The 20,698-nt window shown below is 47.5% G+C and overlaps 1 protein-coding gene across 4 annotated transcripts in view; it reads right to left on the reverse strand.

The window, feature by feature from the left end:
• Positions 1 to 3,018: 3,018 nt before the first annotated feature.
• Positions 3,019 to 20,698, reverse strand: part of COL26A1 (collagen type XXVI alpha 1 chain) — a 1,569,010-nt gene continuing 1,551,330 nt past the window's right edge. For all 4 annotated transcript variants that reach the window (XM_069614996.1, XM_069614997.1, XM_069614995.1 and 1 more), the window contains exon 15: positions 3,019 to 20,309. In XM_069614996.1, the coding sequence (XP_069471097.1) occupies positions 20,152 to 20,309 (158 nt within the window). In that variant the 3' untranslated portion in view covers positions 3,019 to 20,151. The remainder of the gene's footprint in view (positions 20,310 to 20,698) is intronic.

The raw sequence follows: 20,698 nt of genomic DNA on the forward strand, positions 1-20,698 counted from the left end.
CATGAAAACAAAACTGAAGAGTCATGGCTGATGGAATTTCCATCAATTGAAAACCACTGGCAACGCTCTAGCAACCCTCCGGTCCATCATTTTTCAGTCACTCGTGTTATTTGATAAGAGGAAAGACTATTTGTTAATCAGGCCTTGTCCCACTCAAAAGGGACAGTCCAGTTCAAACTGCTGGGACACAGACATGCATCATAGGGCTTCATGAATGAGGTGCAGGGTGGGCTTCTAGGCACAGCATATCTGCGACCCACGTCTGGGCATTACTTTTAATGTTTTTTTTTTTAGAAAGGCTTGTAAGTTAAAACAAAATGAAAGATTGATACATTCATTTAGGTTTTCATAGTTTTGGGGAAAAGAGCATTGGAATTTTTGTTGGTGTTTTTTTAAACGTTTTAAACATTAATGAGGGAAGGTAATGATAAAAAAAGAAGGATGAAAAAGGTGGTTTCTAATGAACACACAAACAGACAAAAGGAAGCAGACAACGTTCAACATGCAGGAAGAACTTCTACACTGAAACAAAGTACCACCTGACTCCACATAAATCCACCAAAACTCATCTGAACCAAAACATCTGAGTCCACTGTTATCTTCTACTATGACAGCTAACCAATTCCCCTGAAAAGCAAATCAAAAGTGAGCTGGATCTTTTATGGGGGCACCTAACCTCCACAGAAAGCCTAGGGCCCTTCCCAAGTATCATTGCAATCTACTGGTGTATCCCCTGAGTGCACCAGTTCTCTGGTACAGAATGTGGTTTGACTCAGAGGTTCACCCAGCTGGCAGCTCTCCCGGCCGTATCTAGTATGATTGTTTGAGGTTGGTGGTGCATCATTTATTAAAGGTTTCAATAGGTGGAACAGGTGGAATTTTTATACAAGATAGTCCAGTGAACTAAGATCTTGCACCAGACTTCTGTGTTCACCCTGCAGGACTCAGGTTTGAATCCCGGCAGGGCTTCAAAAACGTGGTCACTTTTGAGCAGTATGATCAGTGGTGCAGAAGAGTGAACTTTGATTATTGCACAGTACATTGGGCCTTCCTGTTCTTCTGAATACCACCATCCTCACCTTTGTGTAAGCAAGGTTTGAGGGTGACCACAACAAGATCTGTAAGAATAAAATATACTAAGTCTTGCAGATGCAAAGTTCAAATACATGACCGCTCTGCTCCGGGACTCTTGCAAAGCATCACTCTCTCGTTAGCACTGTCAACCTCCCCACTTTACCCAAAACCTAATGGCATTGACCAAATGACAATAGTGACATCTGTCAACCTTCCCCCATTCCACACCCACTTCTCCTGCGATTCTCCACCGACACAATTGGCAGACACCAAATCTCCCCCTGCCAACTCTGACTGTTCGTTCAGCGTACCCTTCTTCAGTTACACTGAGTAGAAAACTCTTTCCTTTTACCAAACAATTAATCAAATACTGTGGTTCACTTATGGTCTTGCTTGCAATATATGCTTTGACAGCAAATCTAGCACTGCATGTACTTCTTTATTGTAGTGTATTTACTGGTTCTCTGATACCGCATCAAATCTGAGAACCTCTTTTGCTCTGCATGGTTTCGCTTCCAACGCATTGCCCCTGCGTTATCCTCTGTGCACTTTATAAAAAGGCTGCAGCATCAACCCGCTTACAGTAATGGTAATAGGTTTTGCTCACTCTGTGGTTTTAAAAGCAAGGTCCAAGAGCAAGACATGTTTTTAACAGGGACAGGGTATGTAATATATTCTGGCCTCATGGTGTGGCCGACCTAGATCTTACCAGGCTGATGATGATACTTTCACAAAGGAATTCAATGCTTTCCAACGATTCTCAAAGAGGATTGCTCTTCCTGATGCCAAGAAATAAAGAGGAAGTCAATGAGAAGGGTAGGGTGTCTGGACACAGCAGATGAAAAGGGGCCAAAAGAGAAAAGGCCATAGTAGCCGCAACCTCCCCTCCTTACTTGGGAATATATCCCATGGCTCCCTTCATGGAAAGTCATCTGCCTACTCTTTCTGTAATGCATCCTGGACTGTACCCTCCAATTCATGTTTTTAAACATGATGCAAAAGATGATGGTTACTGATCCCAATCTTGGTCTAGCAAAATCTATTTCTTCTCTTTCAGAATCTATTATGGCTGACTGCCTTGCAGGGGCAGCATCCTGTAAGGGAGCGGGAAGCTCCTATTCTGTTTAAGGAGCAACAACACCTCCTGAACCTCAAAATAATAACGGGTGTCATTACAGGGTTGGCAGTAGCCATGCTGGTAAATACCAGCACGGTTGCCCCTGAGTCATTTTTTTACCAGCACCTGGCAATGGGGATGTACCGGGGCATTCCAGCCCTGGCAGACCCGGTAATTCCCCTTCACCGTGTGCCGGTAAAAATGACTCCCCATTCCCATTTGCGTCCCATAGGACTCAATGGGAATGGTAGGCGGTACCATGTAGATCTGCTCGTGGGTGCCATTATGCCAGCCAGGTCAGACCTGCCGGTCTGAAAGGCACCCGCTCGCAGACCTCGTAGTTTGCCGGTCCGGTAACAAGTGTACTGCAAGCTTACCGGTATCGTTGTTACCGACTGGCAACCTTGTAATGAGGCCCAACGTATCCAGAATGATCTTTTAAAAGCACATGCATACTGCATAATTCTCTTAGGCAAGAGGCACGTGGGTAAATACACCAGATGCATCCTCAGCGTCATCGATACCTCTGGATTCCTTGGACAGGTGTTCCCGAGGTCGGACTTTCCCATCCAGCAGAGCATGGAAACATTTGTATGAGGTCTGTGTGAGAGAGCAAGGGAGGGAAGAGGCCGTCATGTCTGCCCTCTGCAAGGCCGGTGCGGGATAGTTCGTTAATGTTGTGGGCTTAGGGTGCCCTAACAAGGTCATTATTGGTTATGTTGCTGAGGCACCCTACTTTGATAGCAAAGATTCCCTTTCATACTAAGATGCGTGCTCTGTCGCAGGAATCACCCAAGGCGAATAAATGTACAACCGCAGACACCAGCTTTAATGACAGCATGTTTATTTATCAGTGCACTATAAATCAGGTCTTTGGCAGGTTGTGGTTGCTTGGGAAATATCTCCAAAGCTTTCCACTTAAAAGCTGAATACAAAACATATTCCATGTGGCAAATAACCCTCAGGAAATACAGAAGAGATTAAATGTATCATTCACGTATACGACATTGGCAAGTACAGAAGACATAACAGTATAGCTTCTCAAAAGCACACTGTTCCCTTTAATTATTTAGACCACCTCCTTGGCACTTTAAAGAAACACACGAAATAATGCCAGGGTGTAAATATACCTGGATTCCCATGGAGGCACCAGTAATTGTAAAACACATCAAACTTATTTAAAAAATGAAAGGCAAAAGACACTTTTCACATGCAAGACATTGGGGTCATAAATAAGGCACATTCTCAACAGGCATCAGTGATGAGCTGGACATTTCCGCTGCTTTTAGACATGGTTCTAGCACCTTTAGTTAACCATCGGCGATCATTGCTCCAGTTAAGCCTTTTTGGAATGTTTTGAATCCAGAAAAAACCCTAAAACTTCCCAAAAAATGGGAGGCAGGAAGTCAAGCACTGCCAAAGGTTGCAGTGCGTTCAAATGATGGTTTCCATTTGTGGCACTTCAGAAGTAGCCTTAAACATGGTGATGGCATTTCTATTGTCCTTGAACATCTCCAGGAGTTGTTCTCTAGACTACCAAGCCAGAGTGGGGCTTCACAATTTTAATTCCTACTATCTCTGACATTTTATTCTCTGCTTGAAAATATTCATTTTCAGTTATTTTGTCACGGACGTCATTCACTCCCCAGCTCTTAAGCACAGAACATATTTTGTCTTTCCAAAAATGTAATGGCTTCCACATTTTTAGGCATGGAAGTTTGTGACTTCCTCTCCCAAAAAGTTTAACTGAAGCTCGGCCACTGAGGTCCGATGGTTCCGGAGGCAAATTATCAATGTACTCATTTCAGAGGAGGTACTCGTTTGAGCTCCAAAAACAAGAGTGTCCCCTGAATCGGATGGAAACGGGGACTTGTGGGTAGGAGACTTGTTCCAATCGAGGCACACGTTGTTGTACCGGTTTTTGATGCTACCTCGCTAGAGAAACCATATATTATATGAGAGATTGACAGTGTAGGGGCCACCCAGCACCCTCACAATAGGAGTGTGCCCCATTATCTACCGGGTGTGAATTTGGCTCCCTTTTGCTGACTCATCAAGTGACATACTTTCCTTGACATGTACATCCTCATTGGTCCAGAAAGGTAAACCGGCAACAGCTAAAGGAAATAACTCCTTAGCTTGTTGCCCTGTAGGTGAACCTTTGTTTCCAGAGAAAGCGGGTTCCTGTTCCATTACCTTACAGGTAACAATGGGTTACATGTGGTTATAACAAATTGAGAAATAACGAATGCAACTTCACTGGAAAAAAAATACCAAAGTCTTTTTGTTTTATTGGGGGTGTTCTCCCCAATCCTCCTGTTTACCCATGCTTCAAACCCCATCCACGATCCATCCCCACACATTTTAACTGCTTACCCCACCCCCTATATATTTAGCATTCAGTATTTTTTTGGGAAAGTTTGCATTAGTTATTTTCCATTCGATATCATGACTGCATAGCGTAACACTGCAGGACGGTAGACACCATCTACTCCTGAGTTTTCACTGGGTCAGTCAGGAAAAGACCATTTTAGTTACGAGAACCACAAGTGCTTACATCAGGCCTGGAACTGAGAAAAACACAACAGCAACCATAGAATATGCTGGTTTGTGTCAGAGACCAATTGATGATAAAAAAAACTATGTTTGTGTTTAGAGTAGTAGACCATTTCGATAGTTAAATGAGAAAGCAACCTGAATGTAATGGTCTGACCCTGAGTTCAAGTCTCAATCAGCGTGCTGCCCCCGGAACCCCATCCTTCCCTGGTTTTATTGGATGTGCCGCCTTTTAATAAAGTTAGTGACTACCTAACTCCTAGTCGGTATTCCCCTTTCTTCCATACTTTTGGGAAATTCCGTCCCGTGGGAAGGAACCAGAGCACTTTTTGTAAAAAAGCATACAATTGAAAAATGTGTCCTTTTTCTCTTTTTATATGGGGTACCACACGTGGCCCTAACCCCGCCGTTCCTTAGCTCCGCCCCGCGCATCGCCCTTTAGTCCTTTTCTATCGCCAGGTCTGAGACCATTTAAGCAATAATAGAGGATACTTATTAGAGGGGACGGCAGGCGTATGGAGGAAAGGGAATTATGGACTTTGAGTAAAGTAGTCACTACGGTGAGTAACTGTATTATACTCCTACGTCCCGTCCCCTTTCCTCCATACTTTTGGGAGATTACCAAGCACTCCATACAGGATAACGGGTGGATGGAACTTACTGAAAGAGGTTTTTAAGAACAGCTTGCCTGAACTGAGCATCAGCCCTGGAGATCAGGTCTAAGCAGTATTGTTTCACAAAAGCTGATAGGGAAGCCCAGGTCGCTGCCTTGGCAATGGTTTCCCAGGGAACATATTTTTGGAAAGCAATGGCAACTGCTGTGCCCCGCACAAGATGGGCATGAATTCCCTTTGGAGGTTGAAGGCCCTGAACGGAATACGCTTCAGAGATACAGAAAGCAATCCATCAGGACATAGTTGCTTTCGAAGCCGGCTTTCCTTTTGGGTCTCCGAAGGTCACCAAGAGCTGGGAAGAGCTCAGAAGATTAGATGTTCTGTCCAAATAAAACTTAACAGCTCGCCTTACATCCAAATTATGCAAAACCCTCTCGGCATCTGAAGCCGGTTCTGGGAAGAAAACTGGTAAGGAAATAGACTGGTTCAGATGAAAATCAGATACCACCTTTGAAAGGAAAGAGGGATTGGTCCGGAGGACAACCTTATCCTTGTAAAATGTGAGGAATGGATGTTCTACCGACAAGGCCTGAATATTGCTTACACACCTTGCCAAAGTTACCGCAATCAGAAAGGCCATTTTCCATGAAAGGAATTTCAAGTCTGCCGTAGCCATGGGCTTGAATGGTTTATGACAAAGAATTAAGGACCACATTCAGGTCCCACTTAGGATGCGGGCTGCGCACAGGTGGATACAGATGCAACAGACCTGCAAAGTGCCTTTTAATGACAGGGTTGGTCAAAGAAAAAGAGCAAGAGTCCGTGGACAGGTAGGCGGCAATAGCTGACAAATAAGTCCTTCAAGACAAAACATGCATGCCTGAAGCTGCCAGATGAGAAATGAAAGACAGCACTTTGTCAATAGCAGCTTCTCTGGGGTCCAGCTTTTTTGCTAAACACTAGTGACAGAAACTGAGCCATTTGCTCCTGTACTGAGACCTGGTCGAAGGTTTTCTAGCTGCTTGGATAATACGCATATTATCCGCAGACACATTGAAACTCTCTAAAGATTTGAACTCAGGCACCAGGCCGCTAAGCTGAAAGATTGTGGGGAGGGGTGCCACATCTGCTGATCGCTCTGGTGAAGCAGGTCGGGAATCAGCAGAAGTCTGATCGGTGAGCAGAATGACAGATGCTGAAGCTTGTAAAACCAGAATTTGGTTGGCCAGCATGGGGCTATAACAGGAGAGTGCCATTCAACACGTTCCTGAGCTTGTATAGCTCCCAGTGCATCAGAGGAAGAGGCAGTAAGGCATAGGCCCTCATGGCGTGCTATGGAATCTCAATAGCATCCCCCAGGGAAGAGACTCCGAGCCCGTTCCTGGAAGCATAAAGACGAAGTTTCCTGTTCAATGACATCGCAAAGAGGTCCACTTCTGAAGTGCCCCAATGACGAAAAATTTCAAAGGGGATCTCCGTGTTCAGCTCCCACTCGTAGCTGACCACCGCTCGCCAGCTGAAAGAGTCTGCTGTTACATTCAGCTGGCCTGGAATGTGTACCGCCAACAACTGTGCTGAATGACCCATTCCCAAATCTGAATGGCTAGATCTACAAAGGGTGGTGACCTGGTACCCCCCTGCTGCTTGACGTAAAACATGGATACCGCATTGTCCGTGCGGATGCGGACCACCTTGTTCATAATCCCTGGCTCAAAGCTTTGAGCGCCAGGAAAATTGCCAGAAGCTCCAGATAATGTATGTGAAATTGTCGGTCCTGCAGTGACCACAGGTCGAAAACCTGAAGATGTTCCATCGTCACGCCCCACCCGATGAGGGAGGAGTCCTTCCTAATGGTCACCTGAGGGGAGGGCTCCTGAAAGGGTGCACCCACCGACAGATTGCTAGAAGAAGACCACCAAAGGACATCTGTCATCATGTAGGGTGGAACGGGGATCATTTTGGTGTCCGGGTCCACCGCCTGGAGCCAGGAGCTCCGAAGAGCCAACTGCGTAAGTCGCATCTTGAGACGCGCCAGGGGAAGAGCAAGCACACACGAGGCCATGAGGCCCAGAAGCCTCTGGAACCACCAGGCAGACATGCTCTCCGACTGAATGAAGACTTGACATGTGGTTAACAGATCTGCCATCCTGTCCACCATCAAGTACACCCTGCAGTCGATCGTGTTCCAACCGAAATCCAGGAATATCAGGTCCTGAGAGATCATCATGGAGGATTTCCACCAGTTCACTGACAACCAAAGACTGAACAGGAGCTGAAGGAGAGACTGAACATTGCTTGAGACTTTCACCGGACAGGGCACAGAGCCAGTCGTCCAAATATGAATACGCATGAATACCCTGTAGCCTTAAAAAAGCCGCAATGACTAACATCATCTTTGTGAATACAAGTGGCACAGAGCTGAGACAAAAAGGGAGCACTCAAAACTGATAGTGCTCCTCTCCCAGGGAGAACCGCAGATATTTCCTATGCAGGCTCCAGATCAGGATATGCGTATAAGCATCCTGAAGGTCCACAACGCTGAGCCAGTCGCCCTTCTGAAGAGAGGACTTTATTTGGCAGGGCATAATCATCTTGAATTTCTCTTGGGGAAGTGAAAGGTTGTACTGGGAAAGGTCTAGAATGGTGCGTAGGCCAGCCTGGTTGGGTTCTGGCACCGTAAACCGATGAGTAGAAGCCCTCCCCTCATTCCACTGGGGGAACGGGTTCTATAGCCCCGGGATCTAGAAGCTTCTGGACCTCGGCTCTGAGGGAGGGTGTCCCCGACTTCTGAAAGGGAGGATTGAAGGGTGGGGTAGGTGGAAGCGGCAAGCTGAAGCCCCTCCGAGGGATGGACAAAAACCCACCGGTCGTTGGTGACCATTTGCCACACCTCCAGATGAGACGAGATTCGTCCTCCCACCGGAGTCTCGTGCGAGCGCCAAAAAATATCATTTTGCAGACTTTTCGGCGGAGAGACTACCTGTCCCTGAAGAAAAGGCTGACGACCGAGAGAAAAATCAGCCATGTGGCTTTTTCTGGTGGGAGTTACCAGATGGAGGATCAGTCCCGCGCAACCTGCAATCTTGGAACCCTCTAAAGCCTGAAGAGGATTGAGATAGGGACCCAGATCTCTGACCTTTGACTGGGGCCTTCACGAGCAGCAAAAGAGACTTGGCAGTTTGCGTGCTCACCTTAGTCTTGGTGAGCTCGTCATCCGTTGAAGAATGAAACAACTCTTTGCCATCAAAAGGCAGGTCCAGAACTTTATCTTGGACCTCCTTTGAAAACTTTGTTGCATGAAGCCAAGCCTGATGATAGGTGTCCACCCACAGCATGAGGCCACGAGCCAAGGTGTCAGCATGATGCGCAGCAGCCTCCAGCATATCCTGCGCCAACACTCTAGAGTCTGACAAGCCGCCTTTAAAGTATTTTAACCTGTTGACAGGAATGAACTCCTGGAAGTCAGCCAAATCTCTCCACAGTTTCATATTCGCCGCTGCCAGGATGAGCTCTGCGTTGGCCTGACGCAATTGAAGCGCCAAATTGGCATAAGTCTTCTTGCACGAGGAATCAAGCAATTTGTCCTCCTGGGACCGAACTTGAGCCACAGCTGCGGAAGTTGCAGAGGCAGCTTAGATTGCAGAGTGGCGGCCGCTACCACCGTCGGGGACAGGTGTGGGCATGATGCCAAGACTACTTCCTCAGAGGTGTGAAGTCTGTAATGGGTGTCAATTCTTTTATTTATGTGAAGCCCGGTGTGGGGTTAATCCCAGACCTTGCGGGCCTCAGCCAGGACGTCCCTCTGAAGGAACAGGCCAGTACGCTCCTGTGAACACAAGGTTAGCGCCCCCAAAAGCACCCCTTCCTGCAGAGCAGGTGCCTCAGGCACTGGTATGTCAAGGGGTGCCATTGTGTCCAGTACCTGGTCGTGAAATGCTCATACAGAGCGCGGCTGGTTCTCACTGTCCTGATCTGCCAAGGGGTTGTCTAGAGCCTCGGGATCCCCCGACTGCGACGCGACAGGCGTCAGATTGCCATCACACTCTGCTGAAGACTTGTCCACCGGTGACAAGAGAGGCAGAGGCGGAAGAGCCAGTTGAGAGCCAGGCTGCAGAGGAGGTGCTACTGCCGGGGTGACAGGCGCTGTGACAGGAACTGTCGGGGGAGGCAAAGGAGTATGAGGGAAGATTTCCCTAAAGAGGCCCTTAAAGTACTCCCTCATAGGATCAGAGTTCATTAAACTATGAAATGTATAAAAAAAGGCATCCTCTGCCGAGGCCTTAGGCGGCGGAGTGGGCAGAGGCCTCTCATGAGGAACATAACCCCACAAACGTAGAGAGGAGAGCTGCCAAGAGGGCCGGCCACCAACCGGGCCTACATAGACTAATGGGGCAGATGTAGGAGGAAGCGAGACCGAATGTGGTAGTGGCATCTGAGCACGCCAGTCATAGGAAGGGCGGAACGGATTCACACTGTCGCGTGGATAAGGTTGTCCACCAAAAAGAAGGTTCCCAGCATCCACCGACGATCGCGTGGGTGTGAGGGAAGAATCCAAAATGGCTGCCATAGACCACTCAGGAACGCCCGCCATTTTGTGAACATCTGAGGAGAACTGCGTCACATGTGTAGATGAGGCAGTTGACTCCACAGATTGGTCAGGGGACGTGACTGAAACTTTAGCCTTGACACAAGGATCCTCGGCAGAGCCGCTACTATGAGGCCTTGGATGTTTACTGGACATCTTGTCCCTTGAAGTAGCCTCCAAAAGAGGAACCTCTGCAACGCCAGTAACAGGAGTTATGGTCAACGACCTCTCCCTGTGCCCCCTCAACAGAACCGGTACCTCCGCGGGCGCTGAAAAGTTGAGGAATCCACCTCACAGACAAGACCTTTACAGGCCTCTCAGTTCTGTTGGTACACAGCTCAGCCTCATTAAGAGGAACCTCAGAACAGAGTCCGGTCTTAATAGCTCCCTCAAGAGGGCCCTTGAACCGTGGTTCGGTACAGAAAGACTCAATAGAGGCCTCAGGGCACACCCCAGTGTCTGTGTGGGAAGCTCCAGACAAGGAGACCTCGGAGCGAACTGTGGTACCCAACGCCTCATCACGACTATGCTGGCTATTAGCACCTAATCGGTGAACCTCGGATCGTGATCCGGTATAGGCAGGCCCCTCGGAGAACACTCTGGTACACCTATTAGGCCTGCGAGGCACCTCAGGGATAACCCCGGTGGCAGAGCTTTTGTAGCCCTCTCAGACCTGTAGGACCCCGGGATGGAGTCCCCTGGCCGGGGTGCCCTGAAAAGGAAAGAACTTCCTGGGCATCTCTTCTATCTGTCAATAAAGAGTTGGAAATCCGATGGAGGAACCTTCTGGAAGATTTCCTCCCACCTGTGAAAACGACATTGAAGTGCTCAGACCGAAAGGGAGTCTCAGAAGAAACATGAGTCCCAATGGTGATCCGGTCACAGACACTCCAAGCTGAGAGAATGGGGATCCACCCTAGCGAAGCGACACTCGCAACAAGGACAAGTGGAAAATCCCAGACGCTCCGGCATAGACAGAGGACTATGCGACCGCAGAACCGGCGCAGGAGAGCAGGACAACAGGAAAGAAAAAAGGTCTTCCTGGTGATGCTAATGTGTCCAGCCCCGACCTCGCAGAGAAAAGGACTGAAGGGCAATGCGCAGCGTGGAGCTAAGGAGGGCGGGGATACGGCCGCATGCATTTCCCCATGTAAAAAGAGAAGAAGGACACATTTTTCAATTTGATGCTTTTTTACAAAAAGTGCTCCGGTCCCGTCCCACAGGATGGAATGTCCCAAAAGTATGGAGGAAAGGGGACGGATGTAGGAGTAAATGAAATACAGTGCAAATGCGATGTGCAACCCCTACCATGCCACAGTGATTATGGCTGTTGCATCAATGAAATGTATAGGTTCTGGTGTACGCAACTTGCGATTCTCCAAGTGCTTTGGACTGCGACTCCCATGATCCCTCAACATTGTTTATGCTGAATATGTAAGTGAAGTAAATGTAGGGCACAGCATGAACGCGGCAGCACATGGGTTAAATATCAACGCATGGTACTATATTTATCACACGGCATGTTCAACAAATGCGTACTTGAGACAACCAGCAAGTAACAAACAACCATGCACATTATCATAATGATAACTATGAATTCACAAGGAACATTTATAGCACCACTTTATCCTCAAGCACTGAACACCTTTTTGCAGTGTTAGCAAAGGACAGTTACATAATTGCAACCTTCATTCAACCACCAAACAAAGTGAAAGTGAAGAAAGCGTTCAAGGACAGGCATTTTCAGAGCTATTTGGGTGTGAGGCAATGTGAAATAGAGAACACCTTTGGCACTTCCTAGCCATTCCCTACCTATCTGCCATCAGGCGAAAAAAATGCACACATGCATTTTACCACTCCTCTCACCACTTCTCAACTCAGAGTACGGTCGTCCAAAGGGTTTTCAACCTCACAGCGCTTCAAGGCCATACCAATGGCAGTAGGCACTATACAAATGCCAAATAACATAACTTCCCTGAAATCGTGCATATGTCTGTGGAAACGATTGGCGTCTGCATAGAATGGGCGCCGTTGAGATGTGCACCATTTTGGAAGAATTTAACATGTGGTGCTTGTTTTCAGCACGCAACAGGTCCTCTTTATATTGTTAGCACAGCAGAGGGAAACTGGTTGCAAACCGCACAACAGTCAGTAAGATTGGTAACCTTGTGGGATGTGCCCCACTTCCTGAGCGCTGCGAGGACCTCAGCACAGCGGAACTGCAGGCCTCAGTTTGCTTTCACAGACTGGCCTTAAGCTGTGCACCCCACTTACCTGCTAGGCAGAGAATGAGGGTGCACATTTCACCATGTCTCATGGGTAGACCTCACTGTATGGCCTGACGTATCTTGCGCGTTTTGATTTCCACCTCTGTATGCTGCCCTGAATTTGTCCACTTGGGGTTACTTGTGCAGAGCATGAATGGAGGCAGTGTGTCTACGACCCAAAGTCTTCCCGCCCCCATGAAGGCGGGGGGTGCTGGTGGGAGTGCATTTGCTAAGAACCTTGCATCTTCAGAGCTGGCAGAGGGAGAGCCAATTTTCTTACCGGACGGCACGCCTGGCTGTGCCTACATTTTCGAAGCCCTTCGTGTTCGAGGAGAAGGGACCATGGTCCACCTCACCAAAGTCTTCATCATGCCCATGAAGAAGCACATCCCGTTTCTCTGTGCCACGTGAGGACAATTAAGTGGTCACCCTTCACAACAAAGTAGCAAGAAGCTGCCTCAGTTCCATGTGAAAGCATCTTTCTGGAAAACGTCTTTAGTAATAAAACTGACCCAATAATGTCGTTGTTAGGTTGTTTTTTTTTTAGATCCCATTTATTTTACTTTATGGGTGCTTCCTCCCCATATCTCAATGCATTACCCCTCCTGGCTACCAGCCCTTCCCTTTCTTCGTTTCCTGTTTGCTCAATATTCATTGAAGGTCGACCTATTGGAGTCAATCTAATTGTAAAGGGTTTTATGGTGGAGACATGTCCATGTGTTGCTGTAGTCTCTCAATTCCCATAAGGCTGGACTTCTACTAGGACTCTCTCCATTTCAGTCAGATTCTGTGATACGGCAGCATATACTGTTGGGGTTAATATCGGAGGTTGGGTAAAACTTTGCATAGAGAAGACGCCCTCTATCCAGTATGGTGCACTTCTGTACAAGTGATCAGCATTGAAGCAAAGCCAGAGGTTCAGATTAATTCAAAACCTTCCACGCATCACTTTTGTGGTTACAGCATTATAGCAAAGACAAGATGAACTGTTCCACATGGAAGCGCAACATGGCACAACTACTTGGGCATAGTCACAATATCAGTGCAGCGCAACTGGAAGCACACTCACGGAAGCACAATCAAGATTTGCATTTAGCTTGCTTGGAAATGGGCATGCTTGCTTGCTTGGCAATGGGCATGCTTGCTTGCTTGGAAATGGGCATGGCTGCTTGCTTTGACATGGGAATGTTTGCTTGCGTGGAAATTGACATGCTTGCTTGCTTGGAAATGGGCATGCTTGCTTGGAAATAGCTTGGAAATGGGCATGCTTGTTTGCTTGGAAATAGGCATGCTTGCTTGCTTGGAAATGGGCATGGCTGCTTGCTTTGACATGGACACGTTTGCTTGCGTGGAAATGGGCATGCTTGCTTGCTTGGAAATGGGCATGCTTTCTTGGAAATAGGCATGCTTGCTTGGAAATGGGCACGCTTGCTTGCTTGGAAATGGGAAGGGTTGCTTGCTTGGAAATGGGCAAGGTGCTGACTTGGAAATGGGCAGGCTTGCTTGGAAATGGGTATGCTTGCCGGGGATAGTCAGGAACGACTTGGAGAGAAAGAAAAGGGGCACGGTTGGTTCCAGTGATGAGCCAATCACTTATATGCACAATGCGGTTAAAGCATCATTGGTTTCCAATAACAGCAGTGTTCATGGCCTCTTTGCACCTGCAGAAATGCTTTCATCTATAAGAAAGGTTATTTTCATTCATAAGAATTTCCCAAGATCCTTTACCTGGCTCCGCCAGAATAACAGCTGGCTACTAGGATCAGCCAATCTGAACAAGCTATGCCTTTCATTCTTCTACAGCTGTTTAGTAGATCATTTAAATAGTATTCATCATCTGCCTTCGCTGCTGTCTGGGAGGTTTAGCCCTACATGTTGTCCCAGACTCAGTTTGGTCCGCTCTAGATAAAGCCTGGAGCACTGCATCTGGTTAGAGCTCAGTCCAAGGAGAACCGTAATGGGCTCTAGTGGGAACATCTTTCAGCATGAAAACACTACTGCATCTGAGTGTGACATTCCCATGCTGACTGTGCTCTTTGTGCACTCCCAGCTAAGCACTGTACCTGCGGTGCACGCATTTTAGATATCAGTGTCAAAGGTGTTCTGTCCAGTGCATAGCTGGCATTGCCATGACTTTGTAGCACTGTAAACGTGTCCAAACCTGCAGTCGCAGTAGGGCTCTGGTATCTGACAGACATGTTGCAGGATAGACTGTGCCTTGGGTGCAAGTTTCCTCTACGTGCTGATTAGCAGGTGTATGGTGGAGCGGGGGGAGGGGGGGTTGCTCTGAACTGGTGATGCAAGCTCGCCCCTGTGACTAGATTGTGCTGAGGTAGGCTGTGAAGGTGACCAGAGCAACGCGGTTCAAGGCTCAGTTATTGAAATCCATGAGTCCAGTCCGAGGTTGGAGCTCCTTCGATTCAGGTGTATCTGGTGGTGGTGACAGAGATGATGGACAGGATGTATTCTCCCTACCGTGCGCCACACAACCTACTTATTGACTGATGAGGTTTTGCTCGTCTCCGGGAGAAAATGTTTTCGACCTGCTTCATCTGTCGCTCCCTTCCAGCTGCCTGGATGACCCCTATTTGCCTGCAATACGTGCTCAGTGCTGCAGACAGGTGCCTCTCAGGCTGGTGGTATGTGCACCCTTCACTGGGTGTAAGGTAACTCTTCCACCTACCTATTCTCCGCATACTCCTCCCAATGGAGGGCGGCACGTCACCTGCCTCACTGAAGGTCTTCCCCTTTGCAGAGAACATATACCATTTGCAGATGTCGTTCACAACTATCTGCCTGGTCCTCAAGTGAATCCATGGACAAGCATCAGCCTCAGCCAGGTCTGTGGCTCGGTGGACTAGTGCATCCAGTACAGGTGCTGTGTTCGGCCCTGTTGTCACAGGTTAGTCAGCCCTTCATCCTTCGGAGGTTGATAAAATGCACACCATTACTTTGGGCAACAATAAACATCTGTTATCTGTCAATAGCGCCAAGATGCCCCTCTTGGGCTGAACGTGAGCTGTAGAAATACACCTGTTATGCTATGCCCCCCCCTTCCTGGTAGAAATCCCTGTGATCCTTTGCAGTTTCCATTTGGTTAATGACCCATTATTAAACATTCCCAAACCGCACTGCAAAACTGTAGCAGATCAGCCGCTGGGCCGCACCTGTAGAATTTGCTGCGCAAAGAGATTCTCAGGATCAACAAAGGGGATCTTTTTCGGAAGGCACTTAAGCCCCTCGTGCTCAGTTAATGTCATGATGACGTTTTTCTCGAACACGGTGTGATTACTGCAATGCTCAGACACAGGTTGTTCTGATCTGAGTGCGGTGCACATAGAATCACAGCCCTTGATGAGAGGCGCTGCCCTCTTGCCCACTGTCCTCATCGGGCATTGGCTGTAACACTCGTGTCTGGGCCATTCCCGGAGAAGCAGAAGCGCTGGTTGACACAACACTCGAATAATTGCATACTATAATGACGACATTGAAAGAATTGTTGCAATCTCTGGATACACACTCCACTCCTCTTCTGGGACCGGTGTCCAGCGCCTTTCAATCACGTGATGCAAATGCTGCATGATTAATCTCCCATTGGCCATTTGCCCTATATGCTAGGACTGGGTTTGTTCACTTTTTGGCTGCAGTATTACTTGATGGTGAGTTTGGGCCAATACTTGTCATTCCAATACAATTATTTCAACAAATATGAACACCTATGTTTACAGTGTTTTGAGGTGAGGAGAGTCTGGTACAAACAGGGACGGGCTGGGATGTGACCCGCATCCTAGCCAGTACGGAATTAAAAACCCACTTTCGAAACACTGCACATAGTCAACTCCACATGTGAACGCCCCTGCACTCGACAAACAGAACCATCAGGCAATGATTAATGGTCTTTCTGAAACACTTTGCTCTGAATTAGACCATGTACAAAAGAACTGCGCATGTATCATCCTAAAAATAAAGAGAACCATCCCGTTTGTACTTGTTTATGTAGTGCTTGCTACCAAGCTTCACAGCGCCAGAGCTAATGTTACCCTTTTCAACATGCGTAATTTATCAACCGCAGAACCATGAACATCTGGGTTCGCCCTGATGGGACATGAACATGTGATCGGTAGCTCACAGGCCACGGCAGAACGCACCTAACTCTGTGAGCTATCTGTCCGGGAAGTACACTTGAAGCGTGTAGATGTGATAACTAGCAACCAGCTTCCTGTTTACAATGATCACTGCGGAAGGAAAGACGTGCCTAAAGGCAGCGCCACAGGTACGTGCACCATGCTGTTAACACTGGATGTTTCTGTCTTGCCTACACTGAGGCATCTCTTGGCTTAATGGGGAAGGGAGGAGGGTGGTGAATATTCGAGGTGGTGTGCCCCTAAACCAGCAGGGGACCAATACCGGAGGCTTTGATGCAGGCTAGCCTGGAGTCAGGCCACTCAGTATAATGGCCAATTTGCGCCGAGGAATTAATCGCTGTATTATTATCATTAACTAGTGTACAGCAAAGTGCAGGTTTTCTTTCACAGAGTATGACCACTATACATCCTAAGCCTACAGCTCCCTCTAGCGGTGATAACAGGTTTAGATATGTGAATTGGCATTGGGCCTCATTACGACCCTGGCGGATGGACCATGGTGCTAATAGCACCATGGTCCATGCCGGTAACTCTCCGACTCCGCCATGGCGGAATGGGGAATTACCACCCCATTCCGAGGTTGGCGGAGTGGTAATTCCCCCTTCCGCCATGACCCTTCCCCATTTTTGCCCCATAGGGCATAATGGGAATGGGGAAGGCGCTAAGTACGGTGCCGCAAATTGCGGCACCGTACTTAGCACCAAGGTCCCTTTGCGGCATGGTTTTTAACGCCTGCAAAAAGCAGGCGTTAAAATCACCATCCCGCAAAGGGACCTTGTAATCAGGCGTTAAGGGTCGGCGCCGTTTACGGCGCCGTAAAACCCTTAACGCCTGACTCGTAATGAGGCCCATTGTCTCTATATATCCTAAGGCAACAGCCTCCTCTAGTGGTGACAACGGGCGAAGCTACTGCATTGAACAAGCATACAGGGAGAAACATACATCTTGCTTTTTATTATAGTGTTAGATATTCTTAACATTTGGAGAAAGTAAGTATATATCAAGGTTATCATTTGGGATATGATTCATGATGATATTAACACACACAGGAATATTTTTAAATTGCAATTATGACTGGATTATAGGAACTTTTTACTCTGCAAGCACCTGGTTTCACAACATCCTTGTTGGGCACCATTAAACCCTGAGAAACAACGTGGTGGATTCCAGGTAGGAGTCCTGTGACAGCAGTAGAGACTAGATTTAACGATAGAGGGCTGTGCGCTGAAAAACAGTCCTGGTCCGAACATAGAAGAGGAATTCTTGCAGCATCTAGAACACAGGAAGCCCTCATCATTGATTGCTGCGTGAGAAAGACTATCATCAAGAGAACTGGAGCAGCTTCTGCAAAGATTCCATATCACTGGGGCACTACCCAGTGGGGCTGGGAACAAAGTGCAGAAGTGCAAGGAACCCACTCAGAGACACTGGGCTTGAGGTAGCTGTCCCTATGCCATGCATTCTACCTGATTCAGCAACCTATTAAGTCTGCATCATGGTACTTGGGTCATGTATTCAAGTGATCTACAGTCTGATTCTCAACACAGCTTGCAACACAGGCAGCTTGACTGAGCCAGAGGGTGATTTCGCTGCCCAAAGATTTCCCATACAGTGCCAACCTAAGTCCACACACTAGGATATGCCTGTGCTCCAGTGGCTAGGCCAGGCAACCAGCAATACGGGTATCTGCATCTGAAGGACTTCTCCCTCCCTCTTCTAAAACAAGAGACGAGTTCTAGCCCCCGATTCATGGAACCTTTAGCACAGTTCAAGTGACTTTGCACTGCCAACAAACACCCCGAGTCACAGAGCGGTGCAAAGTGTATTTTTACAGTGCAGCGTGACTTCACACCGGTGCACAAGTGGTGCAAAGTCACTTTGCACTGCAAAAATACACTCTGCTCCGCTCTGTGAATCAGGGTGTGTGTTGGCGGTGCAAAGTCAATTTGCACCAGTGCAAAGTCACTTTACTTCATGCTAAAAGTTCCATGAGTCGGGCCCTCTGTGAACTAGTAAGGGGCTATTTAATTGTATGCTGTGTTTTATGTTATATTGTTGTGTTCTATTGTGTGTTTGTGATGCTTTCTTTGGATTTCCTTTGAAGAAAGGAATTATTGTGTTGATGAGGAAGAGCGAGGCAACACTAATGGTTTTGGCCTCGATGTCAGACTCAACAAAGACTAAAATCCACTGGGCGAGATCTACGTTCCTTGTTCGGGGTCACATTCATGGTATTTGAGCAAGTGATTCCATATGCATTGCGTTTTTCTTGATCCCGCACAGGGGATCCCTGTCAAGGCTCCTGTGCAATTTTTAAAATGGCTGCCCCATTCATGCACAAGGACAGGAGTTTGCATGAAAAGTGCTGCTTTCCGCGACTACGTAGGGGCCATGTATAGCTAAGGAGAAGGTCAGTGCCCAAAGGTTCAAGCCAATAGAGCTTTCTCAGTGTACAAATGTATGTAAATGATGTCACTTGGGACAATGCAAGGGTACTGACTGACCGAAGACATTCCCTGCTCCCAGTACAACACGGACGAGCCCAACAGCAGGTCAGGGAAAGGGGACTGAAGCCAGGTTAACAATAACACAAAGTTTTTAAGTGTTTGGGTCACCATGGACTGATGTCTGTGCAAGTGGTGAAAGAAATCCTGAATCCTTAAACCAGCCGCCAATGAACACACTTCCTTATGCAGTCCATGCATTTAGGGCAAACTGATTGTAGAAAGAAGTGCCATGTGAATAGCGGAACTGTAGCAATGGGGAACTGGCCAGCAAGGTTTTGCATGAAAGTGTGGCAAGGCCACCAGCAAGCAAGGAATTAAAAAGTCCCAGATGTACATGAGTAAGCAAGCCCAGAAAGCAGGACGGGGGCTACCTGAACACACAAGCAATAGCACCAATAAAGCACTCATGACACAGAGACATTGGGACAGAGACCATATCTAGCATAAAGATAACCCCAGCGTGTCATTTCAATTCACCATGCGTCTATGCTCCTCATAGATCGAATGGCTGGCATTAAGCAAATACCTATTGGTTTTTGATGTGCCTTTCTAGGATGGCCGAACACAATCATGACAAGCTGACAGCATTCTGGGGAGGTGCTCTCCAGCCTACCCAGTGGACGACTTGGTTTACAGTCTGCCGATTCCCCATGCTCCACTGTTGATATGGTATCACTACCCAACATTCCCTTGGGTCAGCTCCAGGGTTTATGGTTGGTTAGGGCAGGGAGTCCTACCTATCAGCAAGAAGGGGATTAAGGAGTTGCCTAGATGATCTCATCTGATGTACACATGAAGGAGTAACATTGCCAGGGAATTATCTAGGAAATCTGGCTTGTTTTTCCACCAGGGTAACGACATGTCAGCATGATTATACAAGTGGAAAAATTCCACAGTATGAATGACAAAGGATGTTGGGAAGCAATTATTTAAAGCCGTCATAATGCAGTGTGTGGGCAGAAACAAATGTGCAAATCCAGTGGTTGATTTTGTCATTATTTTTCTTGGAGCCCTTTTTTTGTTTGCTTACTCCGATCATTTTTAAAAGCAAATAAAATACATATAGTTAAAGAAACCTATCAACGGAATCTGGATTTAAAGTATTTTCAAACATGCTAACTTCATCTTGGACCGGGCACACGCATGCAAGAGCATGAACATATGAGAAGGCCTGGAGTGAGGGCTGTGATGCACCGACAGCCACTGAGTGCCATTGCAACCAGCAGGGCACTAGGGCTGGGCATCTTTAGACTTCCAGGAATGTCCGTTTGTCCCTGGTCATTGGCTCACTTCCTGCGTCTGTCCTGGTTATCCAGCAGGGATGAGAAGATGTGGTACGGGTAGGGTCGATGGCGATGTCCTGCACGCTTGATCTTAATGCTGGAAGATATGACGGAGCCCAAAGTTTCCTGTCCCGAGCCCGGCTCAGTGGAAGACGAGGGATCTGTAACCAGAATGTAAACAACATAATCTTCAATTAATGGAAGCATGGCAAGTTTTGATGACAGTGTCAGAAGAAGCAGAGCATCCGGATCAACTAGTGAGAGGAGGAAGGCAGCAGCTAGTAGAATATTAAGATGGTTGACCAATTGAGCAAACATACACACAGAAAAAAAGTCTTCTCAAGAAAACAAAGGGCCTGATTCATGGAATTATTTGCATGGGAAATAGAGAACTTGCGCACCAAACTCGTTGCGAAAATCCGTTAGTCGATTCATGGAATCGAATGTGCGTGACTTTTCTTGGACTTGTGTGGAGTTTGCACATGCTCGGAACGTCTCTACGAGCCACTGAGCGCCTTGCACAACACAGTATGCAGAGCATGGGCGTGGC

This window comes from Ambystoma mexicanum, chromosome 9 (assembly GCF_040938575.1).
Source record: "Ambystoma mexicanum isolate Mex_15411 chromosome 9, UKY_AmexF1_1, whole genome shotgun sequence".
NCBI lineage: Eukaryota > Metazoa > Chordata > Amphibia > Caudata > Ambystomatidae > Ambystoma > Ambystoma mexicanum.